The sequence below is a fragment of the Hordeum vulgare genome, chromosome 1H (assembly GCF_904849725.1).
Source record: "Hordeum vulgare subsp. vulgare chromosome 1H, MorexV3_pseudomolecules_assembly, whole genome shotgun sequence".
NCBI lineage: Eukaryota > Viridiplantae > Streptophyta > Magnoliopsida > Poales > Poaceae > Hordeum > Hordeum vulgare.
Window position 1 is genome coordinate 449,691,941 of NC_058518.1, and position 17,921 is coordinate 449,709,861.

At 46.7% G+C, this 17,921-nt stretch overlaps 1 protein-coding gene and 1 pseudogene across 2 annotated transcripts; one reads left to right on the top strand and one right to left on the bottom strand.

Moving 5' to 3' along the window:
- The first annotated feature begins 2,838 nt into the window (after nucleotides 1-2,838).
- Nucleotides 2,839-4,342, top strand: LOC123413671 (non-specific lipid transfer protein GPI-anchored 2-like). The gene is made up of 3 exons (XM_045106611.1): nucleotides 2,839-3,437; nucleotides 3,570-3,665; nucleotides 3,994-4,342. The coding sequence occupies exons 1-3, from the start codon at nucleotides 3,020-3,022 to the stop codon at nucleotides 4,116-4,118; spliced, it is 639 nt and encodes a 212-aa protein (XP_044962546.1). The 5' UTR covers nucleotides 2,839-3,019; the 3' UTR covers nucleotides 4,119-4,342.
- A 2,035-nt stretch (nucleotides 4,343-6,377) lies between these two features.
- Nucleotides 6,378-17,681, bottom strand: LOC123444319 (annotated as a pseudogene). Its single transcript, XR_006630978.1, has 19 exons — nucleotides 17,006-17,681; nucleotides 16,489-16,570; nucleotides 16,263-16,338; nucleotides 15,788-15,847; nucleotides 15,596-15,683; nucleotides 15,389-15,493; nucleotides 14,459-15,068; nucleotides 13,903-14,096; nucleotides 13,716-13,824; nucleotides 13,429-13,577; nucleotides 12,807-13,008; nucleotides 12,579-12,665; nucleotides 12,100-12,125; nucleotides 11,934-11,952; nucleotides 8,962-9,066; nucleotides 8,600-8,657; nucleotides 7,525-7,700; nucleotides 7,284-7,341; nucleotides 6,378-7,175 (listed from the first exon to the last, which is right to left on the bottom strand). The product of XR_006630978.1 is annotated as a type I inositol polyphosphate 5-phosphatase 10-like (transcript).
- Between the last annotated feature and the right edge of the window lie 240 nt (nucleotides 17,682-17,921).

A 17,921-nucleotide genomic window follows, 5' to 3' on the forward strand; every position in this document is an offset into this window, starting at 1 on the left:
CTGCCAAGGGTTTCCTCCGGTACGTGAGGAGGCAAGAGGAAGGGTCACCTCCGACGCCCTCCAGGAAGGTCCGGCGGCACTCACAGGCGTCGCCGCATCGGTGTCGGCCAAACCGACAGGGGTTTCCCCCGATCACAACCTTCACCTCGGATGCTCCAGAGCCTGCCACCAAACTAACCACCATCTTGCGCCACCGCGGTCATGAAGCCTCCACGCCGTCTCATCACGGCACCATGAAGTGAGGCCTACACAGCGGGGAATAGGAGCCGGGACTAGGGCCACAACACCGTCGGCACGCGGGAGGGTACAACCTCCACCGTCAACGACGGTAGCCGACCGGGCACAATAGCGGGAGCATACCAGGCCCGTGGGGCCACATGCCCGGTCGGGCTCTCCACGCACGTAAAGCTCTCGTCATCGTGCTGCAGCAGGCGCGCCTTCGGCGTCGCCGGCCCCCGTCCGAGCTTCTCCTCCTCCTCACCACACAGACGACGATGAAGCCACGCCGGTAGCCGGCCCGCTAGGACCCAGATGGGGCCCACAGGGCCTAGATCTGGACCGGGGGCGCGCCACCGGCCAACCTGCGTCACCACGCCGTCTCGTCGCCAAGGGGCAACACCACCACCTCGCGCGTCGCCGACCACTGTTGCCGGGTCGCCGGACCGTCGTCGAGCCGAGGAGCACCGCCGCCGCCCCCATGCCCCGGGCAGGGAGCCGCGCGAGGGGACATGCAGTCCCGCCGCTGCCAACACCACCCGGCCAAGCGCCGGGGGCGGCCGTCGGCGGCGGCAGGGAGGGAAGAAGGAGGAGGGAGGCCAAAGAGGGGAGGGGGGGAGGGGGCGGGGAGGGAGGGAACCCTAGGACCAGTCGTAGGAAGGGGGTTGCTTCTCGCCCTCCTATCACTAGTACACTTACTGTAGTAGTAGGGATTTTGTTTGTTTGTAAGGTCCGATCAGGCTGTAACATGAATGCCCTCCCCTGATCCGCCATCGCCTCAGCGGTGCACCGTCCGGCGCGACGTGACGCTATTGATTCCCAAAGAGAAAGTAAGCACTACGTACGCACCCCGCTTTCAAACTGCTATTTTTTGCTCAGTCTGAATGCCCGCCCTTTCGAACAAGAACAGCTGTGTGTGTGTGTGTGTGGACTGCATGCCAAAGTCAAACTGTGTCTGTCATCCTCTCCCTCCTTCCTCCATGCGAGCGCCGTCGACCGGTCGTGGAGTGCACATCTGCGAGCGCATTTATCACCGGACAAAGAAGAAGAAGAAGAAAAGAGAGGGAAAAGGAGAAAGCGATCCGTGCCAGCATTGAGAGGAGGAGATGGACGCTCCATTTCCATTCGTAATGGACAGACAGATCGATCCAGTTCCTTCTTACCAACGGACTGGTTCTAACGGTGCTCCTGCTGCCGTCATTGCTATAGCTAAGCATAGGACCCCCATCCTCATCCACAACACGTAGGCCCTTGCTTCGTGAATGAAGTGAAAACTCATGCGAATGCCAGATAGTAGTAGGGACGATAACGGACAGAACTGAGTGCTTTCAGATTCGTTTTCATATATTTTACAGAAGCGGAAACGAATACAGAAACCTTAAAAATGAATATGAAAACAGATACTACCGAAAACAGACACGAAGCGAATACGAAACGGAAACGAAAACATAAGTGGGCATTGTCCGAAAATTTAAAACCCCTTGAGTCGTGTAGATATAAACATATGTAAAACCAAAAATATAATAAAATGATATCATGGCTAAAAATAATATGATTATGTTGGCACCTTAGCATAGTATAGTAGTAGTGGACAATTGTGTGTAGCGTCTAATTAAGTGCATATATGGTAATTGGGTCTCAAATGACTCATTATGACCATTGTGTCATTGTGTGTCGTTTGTTAGTTGGGTTACTAAGCAGTCGTAGGCCTATAAAGATGAAAACTTCATATTCACAGAAACGGAAAGTTTTCCACTCTACCGAAAAACACTGTTCTGTTATTGTTTCCGTTTTCGTATAAAATATTCCATATCCATTTTCATTTTGCAAATTTCCTATTCATTTTTTTTGAAAAAGCAAAAAGTTTTCACTCCATTTTTATCCTTGATAGTACTCTCTTCGTTCTAAAATAAGTGTCTCAATTTTATACTAGCTCTAATATAAAATTATGCTAAGATTGACACATTTATTTTGAAACGTCTGAAATACTTATTATAAAAATGAATGTATCTAGATGTAATTTAGGCCCTGTTTGGAACCATCCAGATTATATAATCTGGTTTTTATAATCTACTGTATTTCCAAACAGGACAGTTTATATTGTAGATTTTATAAACTAGATGGTCAGATTATTATAATCTCATAATCTGCTCTACCCCAGCTAAAATGAGATTATGGATTACAAATGACGTGTTACCCTCGGAAACTTCAAGAGAATTACGCAGTGCCACCGCCACTTTCCTATTTTTCCTTGTAAACAGAGGGCAAACATGTCATTGTACAATTTAAAAGCTGGTTTACAGTTTATATAATCTGACCTCCAAACATGCCCACCTAAATTATTTTTATAAACCAGATTATATAATCTATGTTCATAATACAGATTATCATAATCTATTATGGTTCCAAACAGGGCCTTAATTCTATATACATTCATTTATATTTATTTTCATAATAAATATTTCCGGATGAAGCAAGTAATTAATTGGCAGCCGCCGGAAATTCATGCCCTTGAAATGCAACAAGAGCTAGCGCCGAAAAACGGCAGCCGCCGCTCGCCACGTACTCCGCTCATTCAATCCATCGCATCGCACACAACATCTCGCTGGCTGGTGCAGTCCAGTTGCCACCTCTCTCACACTCGACGGCTATATAAACACCACCGCCGATCCTAGCCAGTACAGTGACAACACTCCAAGCCGCACCGCTCACTCGCTCGCTAGCCTCCTCCTCCCTCACCGTCCGCCTCCGCATTAATTCTTCCCCCACCGCTTCCCAACAAACCCGCCGCCCGCCCTTGACCATGGCGCTCGCAGCGACACCGCACCGGCGGTGGGCCGTGCCGATCGCGGCGGTGCTGCTTTCGCTTTCGTTTTCTCTGTCGATGGCGACGACGCCCGCGGCGCCGGCGCAGCACGTGGCGGTGCCTCCAGCGGCGGCGGCGGCGCCTGGGCCGGCCGCGGGGCTGAGCGCGGCGTGCTTCAACTCGCTGCTCAACATGTCGGACTGCCTGCCGTACGTGCAGGCCGGGAGCAAGGCGCGGGCGCCGGACAAGCCGTGCTGCCCGGAGCTGGCCGGCATGGTGGGCTCCGACCCCGTCTGCCTCTGCGAGCTCCTCTCCGGGGCCGCCGACTCCTTGGGCATCGCCGTCGACTACGCCCGCGCGCTCGCGCTCCCCGGCGTCTGCCGCGTCGCCACACCGCCGCTCAGCACCTGCGCAGGTAAACACCCCTTCTGCTCACTGCACCTTGCCGCTGGATTTGCTCTAGTGTTTACGGAGTACTAGTTATTAATATATCGGAGTCTCTCTTGAGGTGGATTTGATTTGTGTATGGATGTTTTTCTTCATGCAGCACTCGGCTACAATGTTCATCTTGGCCCATCGCCGGCGCCCGCGCCGGGATCCCCCTCGCCCATGTCGCCCGGCGACAGCCCACAGTACCCTGCCGGTAAGCGCCGCCACATGCATGCACTAGTGTAGTGTAGTAGAATTTCAGTTGCGGGTTCAGTTTAATAGAGGTACGAATTCTTTCTGCCCACGAGTCATTAGTCAAAGACCAAGAGCAAGGATTAATACAAGGAAATAAAAACACAAGTAATGCTAAAACATTCAATGGTCACACATATGCTCTCGTGGTTACAGAGTACAGACATATAGTCATACACACTGTTCCGGTTCACGTGCTTTTCACGTACTACTGGCATGGAGCCAGTAAGCCAAGTAGTGCAGTAGCGGCAGGTGTACAACTAATGCCTATGCCATCTCCATCGTCGCAGGTCCGTCGCCGTTCGCCTCGCCGCCGGCGTCGCCAAGGCCCAGCCACGCCGCGCGCCGCATCCACGCCGCCGGCGTCCTCACCGCGCTCTCCGCCTCGTTTGCCGTCGGGATGGCGTTCTTCTGAAGAGGGCAAGGCCTGGCCAGCGAGACTGTTGATCGTTCGATAAAAACTCTGTCGCGGGAAGGGCATGCTTCTCTCTCTGTTCGTAGCCTTCCATTATGGAAATTCTAGGTTGATAATGCAGTACTACCAGTTTATTTCCCGCCAATGTGTTGTGTGCTAATCAATTAATCTGTCACTGAATTACTCGTTTGTGGCGTATAAAGTAGCAACAACTCTGAATGCCATTGTCATGCACGCATGCGCCCTCTCATATCTTCCACGTGACGCCGAGTCGTGGCCCGAACAAACATCCCTCTTTTACATCAACTAAGCGTGCTCCCGTCCGGTTGCCATGTGATCCACTAAAACACGAAATTCCTATCTTCCTACTAACACGGTACGCGGCGACGGAGCCAGCATGCAAGCATAGGGGGACAAATTTATCCATTAAGGAGACAAAGTTTATATGAAGTAAAAAAAATTGACCACAACAACCGCTATCATAGTAGAAAACTCAATTTGTTAGGGGGTTTAGCCCCCCCTCGCCCCTTCTAGAATCGTCCCTGACACTACGTATGACGGTATGAGTGCATGCCTTTTATTTTAAAAAAAAAGATAACCCCGACATCTTCAGAACGATGCATCAATGGAACCTCACGATTCTCACATAGCCATTAATTCCTATGATATAAGACACAACATAAACGAAAACTACACAACTCCAAAGCTACGTCCTTAAAAAGGAATTACCGCATGTAAGTCATCTCTAAAGTCAAGCTTTAGTCCACCAATTTCACTAAGGACACGACACGGGCGCGCGACAACATAGTCTGATCAAAGAACTTGTGTTTCCATCGGAGTCCATAAACTCGTCGCTAAAGCCGTCCATCCCATCCGTCCTTATCCGTCTGCCAACACCTCGATAGCCGGATACCTCGGGGGGAGACAACGGAAGACAAAGATGTCTCATACCTCCTGGCTCCCGCTACTGTCGCATCACCTTCGATCCGATAGCAACAGGCTAAACATGACACCTTCGCTAGAGCCAGCGTGCATCACCTGTCGGTAGCAAGCATGACTTGATGTCTCAATATAAGACGTTGTGCGTAGCATCCGCCGGTAGCACATCCATCGGTGGCTTCACATGCCGGCAACAGGCACCGCCCGACAACTCCGAATGAGGCACATGTGACCATGTGTCACATGTCAAGCGGCATCGAACCCGATCTGTTGATGGAAGGGACGTTCCATACCGCCACAAGGCCGTCACCACCTCGAGATCCAGACTCCAAATCCCCACGCGATCCCGGAGTCCGCCATCGTTGATGAAGAGGGGCCGCCGACCCGATTCTGGGCGCTATAAGGAGCACCCAGCGTCGCGCCAGCCGTTGTCGTCGCCCATACAACAACAACCGCCGTCGCGATCCCGCATCACGCACCGTCAACGCCGGAGGAAGCTCCAGCCGTCACACGCGTCATGTGACGTCCCCGGGTGCGGGATCCCAAGACCTGTCGCCATCGGCCCCGCCAAAAGGACCCACCGTCCGGCCGGTCATCCCCGACAGAGGGGACGCTGTCGCCATCATGTTCAGATCCAGGCCGGAGTCGCCGCTACGTCCGCCAAGATCGGATCCGGGCCGGTCGCCGCCGTCGCCATCGGTCACGCCCAGCCCCACCTCCATCCTCTGGCCATCTCACCCCGCATCACCACAAACGCCTTCAGCAGGAGCCATCGCCGTCGCCATGGATTGAGGAAGAGGCCGCACCTTCGCAGATCTAGCGTCCTCGACGTCGTACCACCGTCAAACGCACGAGCTCTACCCGACGCTGTCCCTCGACGACAACAAAGGTGAAGGAGGGATGGGATCAAGGCGGTTGGGGACTAGGGTTGTCGCCCGCGAGACGATTGCCCAAGAGGGGCGAGCGGGTCACTTGGTGTGAAGCATGGTTCTTATGAGTGTATGGCTATGGCTGTAAGCTTATCATTCATATCGCAAATTCAGGCACGACAGCTACCAATAGCTATAGTAGCCCTTTCCGATTTTGGGGGGTTATGAAGTATTGAATTTAGAGGCGGTTGGGCGGATTGGAGTACTCAATACTACTCCACCTTTTGCGATTGCAATGAATGAATGAATGGAAGACACCATTGCCATCAGCAATCCCTCTCGTGATCGAGACGAGAGGCATTCAATTCAGCCCTCCTCTGCAGTAGGAGTACCGTGCAAACCGCAAACCCTCTTCTTCTTCAGCATCATCCATCACGGGCATTCTGTTCTGTCCACATGAATGATTCAGTTCAGTTAGTTGTAATAGTAGCAGTACAAAAATAAGCACAAGCCCAGCTTCCGTCAGATTCACGGAACACATGTTGGTGCCACATGGATATATACTACTACTACCACAGGGAGCGAGAAAAAGATTACAGCCTACAAAATGGAACCACATGCTGATGGAATCTGCCAAGGACCAACGCTAACAATGAAGAATGAACTCATCTCTGCCTGCCTTCCCACCACAAACTGCGAGAGCTAATCAACAAGGGTGGGTCTGTCCTCTGGTATCTAGCCAGGTTACCACTGATCAACATACACCGGTAACCAAGCAACAGGCCGTAGTCATCAGGGAGAAGCAAGAAACTGGTCCGATCTGGGCGACCGAACCTCACGGACCAACTCAGCTCAACCCACCATTGTTGCTCCTCGTCTATGAACCTGACCGCCGACAACAATCAGACAGCCACCATCAACGTTACACGGAACGGATTTTCACCATCCTCACACTAACACACGTTGCAGCTCCTTCTACAGTGACCGGGCAGCACCGCGGTGCCCACCATGTACGCCGGGTTCTTAGTGCACTCCCCCAGTGCCGCCCATTGCGAGCAGCTGTTGCTGTTGTCGGTGCAGTTGCCCGGCGAGTGATAGACCTTGTCGAACGAGGCCACACGGATCCATTTCGTGGCCGACCATTTCTCCCCCTTGATCACCTCGCATCCGCCGTGGAGGCTCGTCGGGTCTGTCGCGGCGTCCGGCCTAAGGTTGAAGAACAGAAGGGCGTCCCCTTTCCGTGGTTTCACTGAGGAACGGAGCGTATAGATGCGTATCAGTCAAGAAATGTTTCAGGTGACCTATTAATAACTAGGGAATTGCCACTGCCAAAAGGAAAAGAGCATGAAAATTATACCCGCAATGCCTTTCTGTGCACATTCTGACAAACCTTTGTGGTGTGATCCTTTACGTCCCTATTTGACAAATGAATAGGCATATAACTAGGAATAAGTACAGGACAGGAGTCATCGCGAAAATAAAAGTACAGGAGAACACTTTGGTGGTGATGACTACTTGTGTATGGCTATCATCTTAATCGACTGATGCACTTTCTATCATCTTAATGGACACTGCCACTGTGAAGAAACAAAAATTACCTTGGCTAAGGGGAAAACTGTTTCCCCTCCTTCTGCAACATCTGTTAAGTACAAAAGTACAGTAGCTACACGATGTCCACCAAGAATAGTGTTAACACTGTCGGTGAAGAAATCATAGTGCGGTTCATACTTCTCTCCACGCTTATATCTTAGAACTTGCATATCTTCGCCATTCTCTGGTCATTGTATAACACTTGTAAGCAAAACTAAAAACATTAAAAGTCTCAGACCCTTGAAGTTCAACTTCCTACCCTACACATGCAATTGGATGGTATAAACAGAAGAGCAACGAGCAAATTGTCCTAAAAATCTCCCTTTATAATGCTGACGATTGTTATAGCATACTGTTCAATGTTCAAACTATTGCTAATGTCCAAGACCCAAAAACAAACATGGAACATTTAAGCTTAACATTAGATCATATAACGGTCATTTCTGTGATATGTAGTGCATTGGGTTTGACACCATAATAGATACATGATATGTCAAGGTAACAACGTGGTAGTTGTTCTACAGGTTCTCAAGTCAAATGTGCACATGATCAAAGATGAAAAAAGCACAATGGCTCCTAACCATTGTCATGAAAACTTGTGAAAAGCACAAAATACGATTAGGAAAAAATGGAAATGGTGAACATAATGTGTGACATGTTGTAGTAGTTCAAGCACAGAATTTGGCCAACTAGTAGAGCATACAGCTGTGGGATAACTACGACATGTGACTTTTTAACTGCTTTCATACATCTTGGGCCGCTAGATGCGTTTGCCACTCAATGTGAAGTTGCTTTGTACTTCTTACTCTTTTCCTGACTTTTTTAGGATACTCTTTTCCTAACTTGATGAAAAGAAGAAGATAAAAGTCCTACCTATTTTTATGTTTCTTGAAGATCTGTCCACAGTTAGGTTAGGTACATTGAACTAGGCTAACAAAAGGTGCTCCTCCTATCAAATTCATGTTCAATTCATACACTTTCTACAAAAAAATGCAAATGAAGCTTTTTTTTTGTCTGGTACAACTGCAAGAATTAGCAACGCTGAAATACATGAATAGAAGTGCAGTGTTATTGTCTCACAACCTTTTGGAAGAAATGTCCATGCAGCAATTTTGTCCTCTATACCAGCAACAATTGGATCCTACAAGTTTGGACATGATTGATCATTAGATTAAAAAAAAGTGTAAGCTACATAAATTCCTGAACTGTACTAATATATATACTCCTGGACACCATTTGTAGCTAGTAGTCACTACCTAGAGAAATAAAAGAAGATGAAGAGTACACATAGATAGCGCCCTATAAGAGAGTACATTGAGTAACTGCCATGGAACATGCATATTGTACTACACATAAGATGCTGAACTCAAATTTCAGATGGAAAATGCAAGAGGGATGATCAATTTCATGGATTTTTCCCATGAGCTGAATAGCAAATGGCCAACCTTGCCCTTGCTGATGAAGGTGCCGGAGCTGGTGCGGACCTCGCTGAGCTGGCTCTTGCCGGATGTTTCATCAGCGACCGCCGACCTCTTCAGCTCCGCCCTTGCCTGAACAAGAAGGAGAACCCCAGAATCAGATACATCCCCGCAGCAAGAGCTCTGGGTGTCAATGGGGACTGGGAGCAGCAGAGGAAGCACTGACGAGGGAGACGAGGTGGTTGGCCTCGTCGTCGCTGAGGAAGTGCGGGTAGAGGAACGCCCTGCGGACGCCATGAGGAGCACATCAGTCGTCTCGTTCCACTTCCACCCCCATTCAAATCGAGATCGGGAAGAAACCAGGCAAGGCGAGGGCAGGGGGGGCGGCGAAACGGGCACGGGGGATTGCCTCACCTGGGATGCCAGGAGATCTGCCGGGAGTGGTGCGGGTACACCACGGGGGCCGGGTACACGGAGCTTCCCCTTCCGCCGCCGCCGCCGGCCGCGGCGGCGGCGCCGCGGCGGCCGACGAGGAGGAGGAGGGCGGAGAGGAGGAGCAGAGCGGGCCCGGGAGGGGGAGGCCGCGCCATCGCAAAGGGAGGATTAAACCGACTCCTCTCTCGGTAGCGGGAACTCGCTCGTGCGGGCGGCCGACGGAGGCGGGGAGCTGGCCGCGGCGCGTGGCGGGGAGCGGCGACGGCGGCGGCGAGGCGGAACGTGGAAGTGGTCGCCACTCGCCACGCTTCAGGGGAGGGAGGGGAGGGAGGGAGTGGGACGGGGCTGCGGGGCCGAGGAGAGATCTGCGCCGCTCACGTGCCGGGATCCGTCGATCCGACGGCCATCACGCAGCGGACAGACGTGCGCGCACACCGGGCAATAATCATGGGAGGCACGCACCGCGGAACGTGCCGGTGTGCCGGCTGGCAGACAGAGATCCCGTGTTCCACTGCCTCTAGCGTTATTAATAAACCCTTTTTTTTTAGGGTCGCGTTACTAATAAATCTGTTTCAAATGGTTCTGTTTTCTTGCAATGTCACGTACAGTACTCAAGAAAACAAAGTCAACTACTCCCTCCGTCCCAAAATAGGTGTCTTAACTTTATGCTAACTTCAGTACATAATTGTACTAAGATCAAGACATTTATTTTAGGATGAAGGGAGTATATAAATACCATGGATCAATCGTGTTGGAAACCTCTTGTGTTCCAAGCTAATTAAACATGCTGCACGTCGGGTCTCTTTTTCTATGGCTGCACGCAACATTTGGATGAATATGGGGCATGTTTTGTTTTTGGAGTGAAAATCAAACATGACTATGTTAAAACTTTTAAGAAACTGAAAAACGCTTTTACGTCGTGGTATTTGACTTTTAAAAAGAAAAATCTGCTCTACATTACGAAACAGAGGAAGTAATGGCCCATGTTTTTTTTTACCCGTAAAAAGAAAAAAGAATCTCATCCTTACCCTGCCAAAAAAAAAAAAATCTCGTCCTTGTGTTAAAAATAGTTCTCTTGGTCTCTGCAATCAGCACCTCGATGCCATACCTCGATCCCTAGTTTGAAGTAACCGCTACTCGTAACATGAATTGTCATCTTCGAAATCCAGAGTTCAGCGTGTTACCATACAACACAATGTTTTTGGCACGAGTATATTCCTACTGTAATAGAGAAAACCCTGTGGGTTGAAGCGCACTAGCTAGTTGTGTATTTTTATGAGTGGATTAAGTCACAAGCAGCTTTTATATTGTGGTGGAATACAATGATGTGGTGATCCAACTCACAACTCTATCCTCATTTCGTTTTCTAATGGTGAGACGTATATTTTACAGACTCCTTACATTGTGAAGCAAAATGCAATTGCATTTATAAGCTACTAATTTGCTGTTAATGTACTAGGTTCTTCCTTTTATCCTTCTGCATCATCTACTTATTTTTTTACTTTATTTTTGCTTACACATCATGAATCAAGTTCAAGAATTATATACTTCCTCCTTCAAAACAAACCTGTAGTGTTGTTTGGGGTTTTCCTTTCTTTTTTGGTTTGCCTTATCTGAGTCTAGTTTGATTGGAGCAAAGCTTTCCTCCAATAGCAACCAAGATCAGCAGACACGGAACAGCTACAGATGTGCGTAACTGAGCGAGATTACGAACACAATGCAAGGAGAAAAGAATATGAAATAGTACTCAAAGGAAATGGCCATCATAGTACTCCCTCCGTCCTGTCTCAACTTTATGCTAACTTTAGTACAAAGGTTAAAGCATTTATTTTGGAATGAAGGGAGTATATAAATACCATGATCAATCGTGTTGGAAACCTCTTGTGTTCCAAGCTAGTAATTAAACATGCTGCACGTCGTGTCTCTTTTTCTATGGCTGCACGCAACATTTGGATTGAATATGGCACATGTTTTTGTTTTTGGAGTGAAAATCAAACATGTCTATGTTGAGACTTTTAAGAAACTAAAAAACGCTCTACGCTGTGGTATTTGACTTTAAAAAGCAAAATCTGCTCTACATTGCGAAACAGAGGAAGTAATGTCTAGGAAGTGATGGCGCATGTTTTTTTTTACCCGCAAAAAGAAAAAAGAATCTCATCCTTACCCTGCAAAAAAAAAATTTGTTAAAGATAGTTCTCTTGGTCTCTGCAATCAGAGATGCCATACCTTGATCTCTAGTTTGAAGTAACCGCTACTCGTAGCATGAATTGTCATCTTCGAAATCAAGAGTTCAGCGTGTTACAACACAATGTTTTTTGCACGAGTATATTCCTACTGTAATAGAGAAAACCCTGAGGGTTGAAGCGCACTAGCTAGTTTTGTGTTTTTTATGAGTGGATTAAGTCACAAGCAGCTTTTATATTGTGGTGGAATACAATGATGTGGTGATCCAAGTCACAACTCGATCCTCATTTCGTTTCCTAATGGTGAGACATATATTTTACAGACTCCTTACATTATGAAGCAAAATGCAATTGCATTTGAGCTACTAATTTGCTGTTAACGTACCAGGTTCTTCCTTTTATCCTTCTGCATCATCTACTTATTTTTTTATTTTATTTTTGCTTACACATCATGAATCAAGTTCAAGAATTATATACTTCCTCCTTCAAAACAAACCTGTAGTGTTGTTTGGGGTTTTCCTTTCTTTTTTGGTTTGCCTTATCTGAGTCTACTTTGATTGGAGCAAAGCTTTCCTCCAATAGCAACCAAGATCAGCAGACACGGAACAGCTACAGATGTGCGTAACTGAGCGAGATTACGAACACAATGCAAGGAGAAAAGAATATGAAATAGTACTCAAAGGAAATGGCCATCATAGTACTAATTTGTGCTCACTCGCAAAATGGAAAACCAACATAAGAAGAATATATTGTACACTTTGATTGGATGCCTTGTTTCAGTACAACTTTGTCCCAGACAGAACTCAAAACTTGCCACATGACCACATCTAAAACTACAGTGGTTTCTAAGATACAACTTGCAAAACTATCCAGATCCTACCCGAACAAACAAAAAGAATATCGTGGAAAATTCTGAAGCATATAGCCTAATCACTTTCCATTTGAAACTACCTGTGATTACATTACTGTACAGCATAATAATCACCTTTCTCTTCGTGTCCAAACAATTTGCTGGGAAACAAATACCAAGCGGCGGCCGTGGAAAGTTGCAGCACCTTACTCCATGAGCGGCATGACATGAACTGATTTATTATGTGGTTTTGGTCCCAGCACCTGCAGTATTATGATCATACTAATTAATTAACTTGTCTATGCATATACTGGAGTTTCCGTTGCTTTATGTAAACTTAAATAGATGCAAAAAAATTTTGCACAGATTGACTGAAAAGAAAGAAGGTGCATACCTTTAGTAACCTTATTCTTACTTCTTGGTAAGAGCTCTTCAGCACCAATTCTGATATTAGTATTAGATGCACGCCTCTTTGATTTGCCGTCCAGTAAATACACTTCCACAGTAAATGATCCACAGACAGGACGATGGTCAGAAAATTTAGACTCCCCACGGAAGTAGGACGACTGTGCAATCCCATCTCCATGCCATAGTATTCTATCACACCTGAACAAGTTGAATTGCTTAGCTTACACGAGCTGATAACTTGTTAGTAGTTCATTGTATAGTCAGGTCTTAAATTGCAAGAACAAAAGATACATCAACTGAATTGTAGACTCAAACTTTTAAACGTCTTCTTGATAAGTTATATGATAATATGACTCGTTTAATTGTTTTTGCTTGCACAACTTTAACCAATTTTCTTGTGCTAATACACTTGGTTTCATTTCAAGAGAACAAGCTATGTTTAAGCTTCTTCTGGCACACAAAGATGGCAATCGAGATTATTGAAGTCGTACACAGGTGTGTATACACCTTGTCCTCATACTGTAATACTTAAATTTTAGTACTACTCAAGGTTGTCATAACTGCTAAAGTAGGAATTTATCTGTAAAATAAAACAACCAACATGAACAAGATAAATACCAGGCAGGGGTTCTCCTCTTTTTCTTTGAGGTTGCAGTTTCTCCAGAATAAGAATCTGAGTTAAAAGTGTACTTGTATGTGGGGGCAAAATATATCTTCTCTTCGCTCCAACCCCTGAATACCCTTCCAGAATCACGCTCAGTGTTAAGCTGAAAATGAAAATTGTAAGAAGTTAAGTCTTTTCTCATTCCATTATTTTGGTTGTTTAGTTCCGCGTTGGGAAAATTGAGTTGCGTACTTGCGTTCAACTAATTACAAAAAATGGGCGCCGTTTCTTAGGTGCTTACTTGATCCTTTTGAAAAAGGGCATCCCAGTTATTTTCAGTCAGAAGTTTCTTGGTATCTTCATAGCTCAAGGAAATACGGTAGTTCAGATCCCCCAACCATATCACTCGGCTAATATAAACAGCACAATAATCAGATAACAGCACAATAAGTAAAAGCTTAAAAATAAGTGTAGCATTAGAATCTTACTCATGGTCAATAATTTTTTCAGGGATTCTTTGCCCAGCTCTTCTGCAAATTCTTGGAAACTGCGTGGCTCTCAGTATCTCTAAAACATCTGTGTTGCGCCGCAACTCATCGCCTTCTTTCTCACCTGAAGCCAAATGGCTACAGATGAAACAAAAGCTTGTCTGGTGCAGTGTCATGCTCACAGATATACATCCCTGCAGCCAAAAGTAATTGGATGGTTTAAGAGGATAAGGGATCTACCGTTCAGGATGCTTCAGAATTTTTCATTCATATTCTGCTTTTTTTGGCAAGCAGCAAGTAATTATTCCGACAGAAGTTGATATGAGAAAAATAGCATGAGCATAGTACTACATAACTGCATTCATTAATGTCTTCGTGACTATCATAACATTTTATCTTAGAGCTTGCTACAATTTGCATAATCAAAAGGAATTACTTGAACATTGACCTGGTACTAACCTTGTTTCCGACTTACATAACGGTTCAACAAAAAATTAGGGCATGCTACAATGTGCATAATCAAAAGGAATTACTTGAATATTGACTCGGTTCTAACCTTGTTTCCAAGATAACCCATTACCCCACGGCCTACACATGATGTCCGCACATGACCGATATGCGGCACTAGTTCTTTTTTTGCCCATACTGTAACAAAAATACCAACCATTCGTTTGCAAGATACGAGGTTATATTTTAGCTGGTCGCTAGAGGCAGAAGCAGACGAAATCACTCCATCAACCACATAACCAGAAGCATTATTCGATCTGTCATCCACTTCATCTTCTTCTGAAGAGTCGGTCTCATTAATGTATGCTTGTGGGCATCCAAAGCAAGCATCTTTGTAGGATTTCCTGGGCATTTCAACTGAGCAGTTGCAGATTTTGAGCAGTTTTCTCTGAGTTGGCATGTAAGGCTTCCTGATAGATTTTAAGGAGGACTGGAAGATTGCAGAACCAGAGCGGTTGGAGAAAGAAGCGTCAAGGTTTGATGAAGATCGAGACGAGGTTGAATCAAGGGATAGAGATGGCTTGTGACTGAAGATATCAGCATCCCCATCAACTGGTCTGTTTAGCGTGCGGTTTATAAGAGCAAGCCACCTTGCAGCTGGTTCGTTGTCTTCTATCACAAGCACATTGCCGGCATTGAGAGGGACTATTTCCTGAAAACTGTGCGAGGGATAGAAAAAGGACATAAGAATGTTGTATGTTCACTGAAACAAACTGATTTAAAATACAGCTTATTGTGATAAAGATTAAATGCCAGAATGTCAACAAACCCCAAAGGCCCATAAGAAACAAAAGGATAACCTACTGTATTTTATTATTTTACAGTTAGTATGAGTATGAATAGGGGGAGTAAAATGTACAGAAAGTATGTAAGTTCTTCACTATGTATTCTTCTGTGAATTTTCGGCACTGCAAGTCTGCAACTACAAGTATTGACAGGGGTACATTTCAGAACTGCGAGAAGTAGATGGATTGCATACCCTAAAACATAAATATCCGAGTGGTCATCTGCAGGAATGAAGTCGTCCAAATTCAACTCGGCGGTAGGTGTGTTTCCTCCAACGTTCCATGTAGAAATAAATACCCTGTATAATGAGTGAATTTAAATAAAATTCAAGAGAGCAACATAATTTCCAACTATAGAGCGACACACAACTGAAAATGCAAGTTTGGCTGTTTGACCTGACCTAAGAGATTCAGTTTTTATGGCACTTGGAGAACGGGCTAGAAAATGGCTCAGACGCATGCTCCTAACTTCACGCATGCTCCTAACTTCTGCTTCCAATTAATCCAAAGAAACACAAGAATAAGCTAATCAAATAAAAGCAGCAGCATCCAAAGAGTGATCCAGTGCAGCAAAGTGTCAGACAGAAAACTACCTGAAAGTGTTCTGAACGGGGAAGGAAATTGTGCTTTGGAGGAGCTTGGTGCAGACTTAACTGCAGATGACAAGAAAACATGGAACAATATCAGCACGATATCCTACTAATATTGTACCAAATTAGATACAAAATGTCAAATCTCTGAAACGAAGTGATCAAAATGTGTAATTCTTGAATCTTGAACACATCAATTCTAGCATATTCACTTGAACAGGCTCAATGGACTTAATGCACTGACAACCAACTTAAGAGGAAAAATTTGAAATCGCATGAGATAAATCTTGATAGAATTATGCTCATCTATTTATTACTCCGTTTGTACCAAAATATATGTCGCTGGAGTAGTTAAACTACAGTTGCTTCAGCGACCTTCAGCGACATATATTTCGGTACAGAGGTTGTACTTGTGATCACATTGCTACAAGACAGTGACTCAAATTATTGAGCTTCCAAAAGAATTAAGATTAACTACCAGCAGAGCAGCTTGGACGGTCCGTCTTCTTTGCGGCTTTCTTATCTTTGGCCCCAAAAATCTTTGGACGACAGCCCTAGAGTACAATTGTATAAAGCCAAATACATAAGTCCATGCATTCAAGATGTATCTTTGAAAATAAGAAAGAGGAGCAGAATGGGGGAAAGTAAGAAAGAATGTGATTACATGAATGGGGTGAGAATGGGGGAAAGTAAGAGACACATACCTTCATCTTTTCATCACCTGGAAACGCCATTCCGTTTGAAATCCGCCAAAAACAAGGCAAGCTTAGTGTTCCAAGCTCAAATCTGACCACATTATTTGGTAGAATTAAAGATTGGACAGTACTAATTAGATGAACGGGGACAACTCAGACATCAGGTAAATAGGGGGAAAAAGCATGTACGTACATGTACTTGTCCAAGAAAAGGAAATCAATGAGAATATTTACCCCACAAGATCCAAACACTTCTTGAAATTCAAATTCAAATTCCTTCATCCTAGACTAGAAGAGCACATATATGGCCCAAGCAAAAAATAAACAGAAACCTTTCGCGGTCAAAAACAGCCCCCACATCCACAGAGCATGCTCTTTCCAAAAGTACCCAACGAAACTCTCTGACACACGGGATCTTGGGAATCCACTGCACATTACAGCTCGGAACAGAGGCAGGGATGATGAACAGGAGAGAAAACAGGATGAAACGAAACAAATATCATGAGCCAGGGAAGCGGGAACCCACCGAATGAACAGCAATTTCGCCGCCACCAAATCTGGCCGCCCAAGAGCCCTGGACTCGAGCTCTGCCTCGGGCGTCAACCCCCACGACCTCTCCCCCGCACAAGGAGCAGGGTGTACTCCTAAATTAGAGCCCAGCCAAGGCAAGAAGGGGCTGGTTAGGCCAACGACTCCTCCCCCTGACCACCGGGAAGGCCGTGACAGAGGCAACAGGAAGAGGGGGAGGAGCGGCGGCGCGGAGACGACGACCCCTGGAACCGGGGGCGGGGTCTGCAGGTGCAGGAGGAGGCGCACGGGGGCACGGCGGCCATTACCTAGGCCGGCCCCCCCACCCCCGGCCCGGAGGATTAAACTAGTCCCCCCGGACAACTGTGCTGTACAGCAGCGGCGTCCAAGAATTGATTTTTTTTTCTCTCTCTACCTCTCTCTCCGCGGCGTTTGTTTACGGGCGGCACGACGCGGCATGAGCACGGCCCGCGGGGCGGTGGTGGCGGTGGTGGAGGGGGACCATGGGAATGAGGAGCTTGAGCGGCGCACGTGCGGGCCGTCCCGTCGGATTGATTGGGTTTTGGCGCGGTCGCTGCGGCGGAGGTGGTGCCGCCGTGGTGGCTGTGGCGGTCTGGGTTAGTTCGTTGGCCTGCCTCTCCCTGTCTGCCGGTCAACGCTCGGCACAAGGACAAAAGGCGAAGCTTCTTTTAGAGAATGGATGGATGTATAGATGGTGCTTCGTTGGCTGTGGCTTCGTGTCTGAACCTTTCTTTATCCCATGGCTGGCTTTTGGTTGAATCATTCCACCGTGTGGTGGTTCTTCACAGCCCGAAGCTACCTCCACACCGGTATCAAATTTACGGCTGGGAAAGATCCGATTGCCCGGTCTAGGTTTCCTGGTTCGATGCTGCAATGTCGACCATGTCGACGGT

What these genes read in the sequence shown, in the direction of transcription:
- LOC123413671 (XM_045106611.1), top strand. Translation starts at nt 3,020, where the DNA reads ATGGCGCTCGCAGCGACACCGCACCGGCGGTGGGCCGTGCCGATCGCG. An exon ending in GCCGCTCAGCACCTGCGCAG is followed by an intron (nt 3,438 to 3,569) that starts GTAAACACCCCT and finishes TTCTTCATGCAG; the next exon opens with CACTCGGCTACAATGTTCAT. An exon ending in CAGCCCACAGTACCCTGCCG is followed by an intron (nt 3,666 to 3,993) that starts GTAAGCGCCGCC and finishes CCATCGTCGCAG; the next exon opens with GTCCGTCGCCGTTCGCCTCG.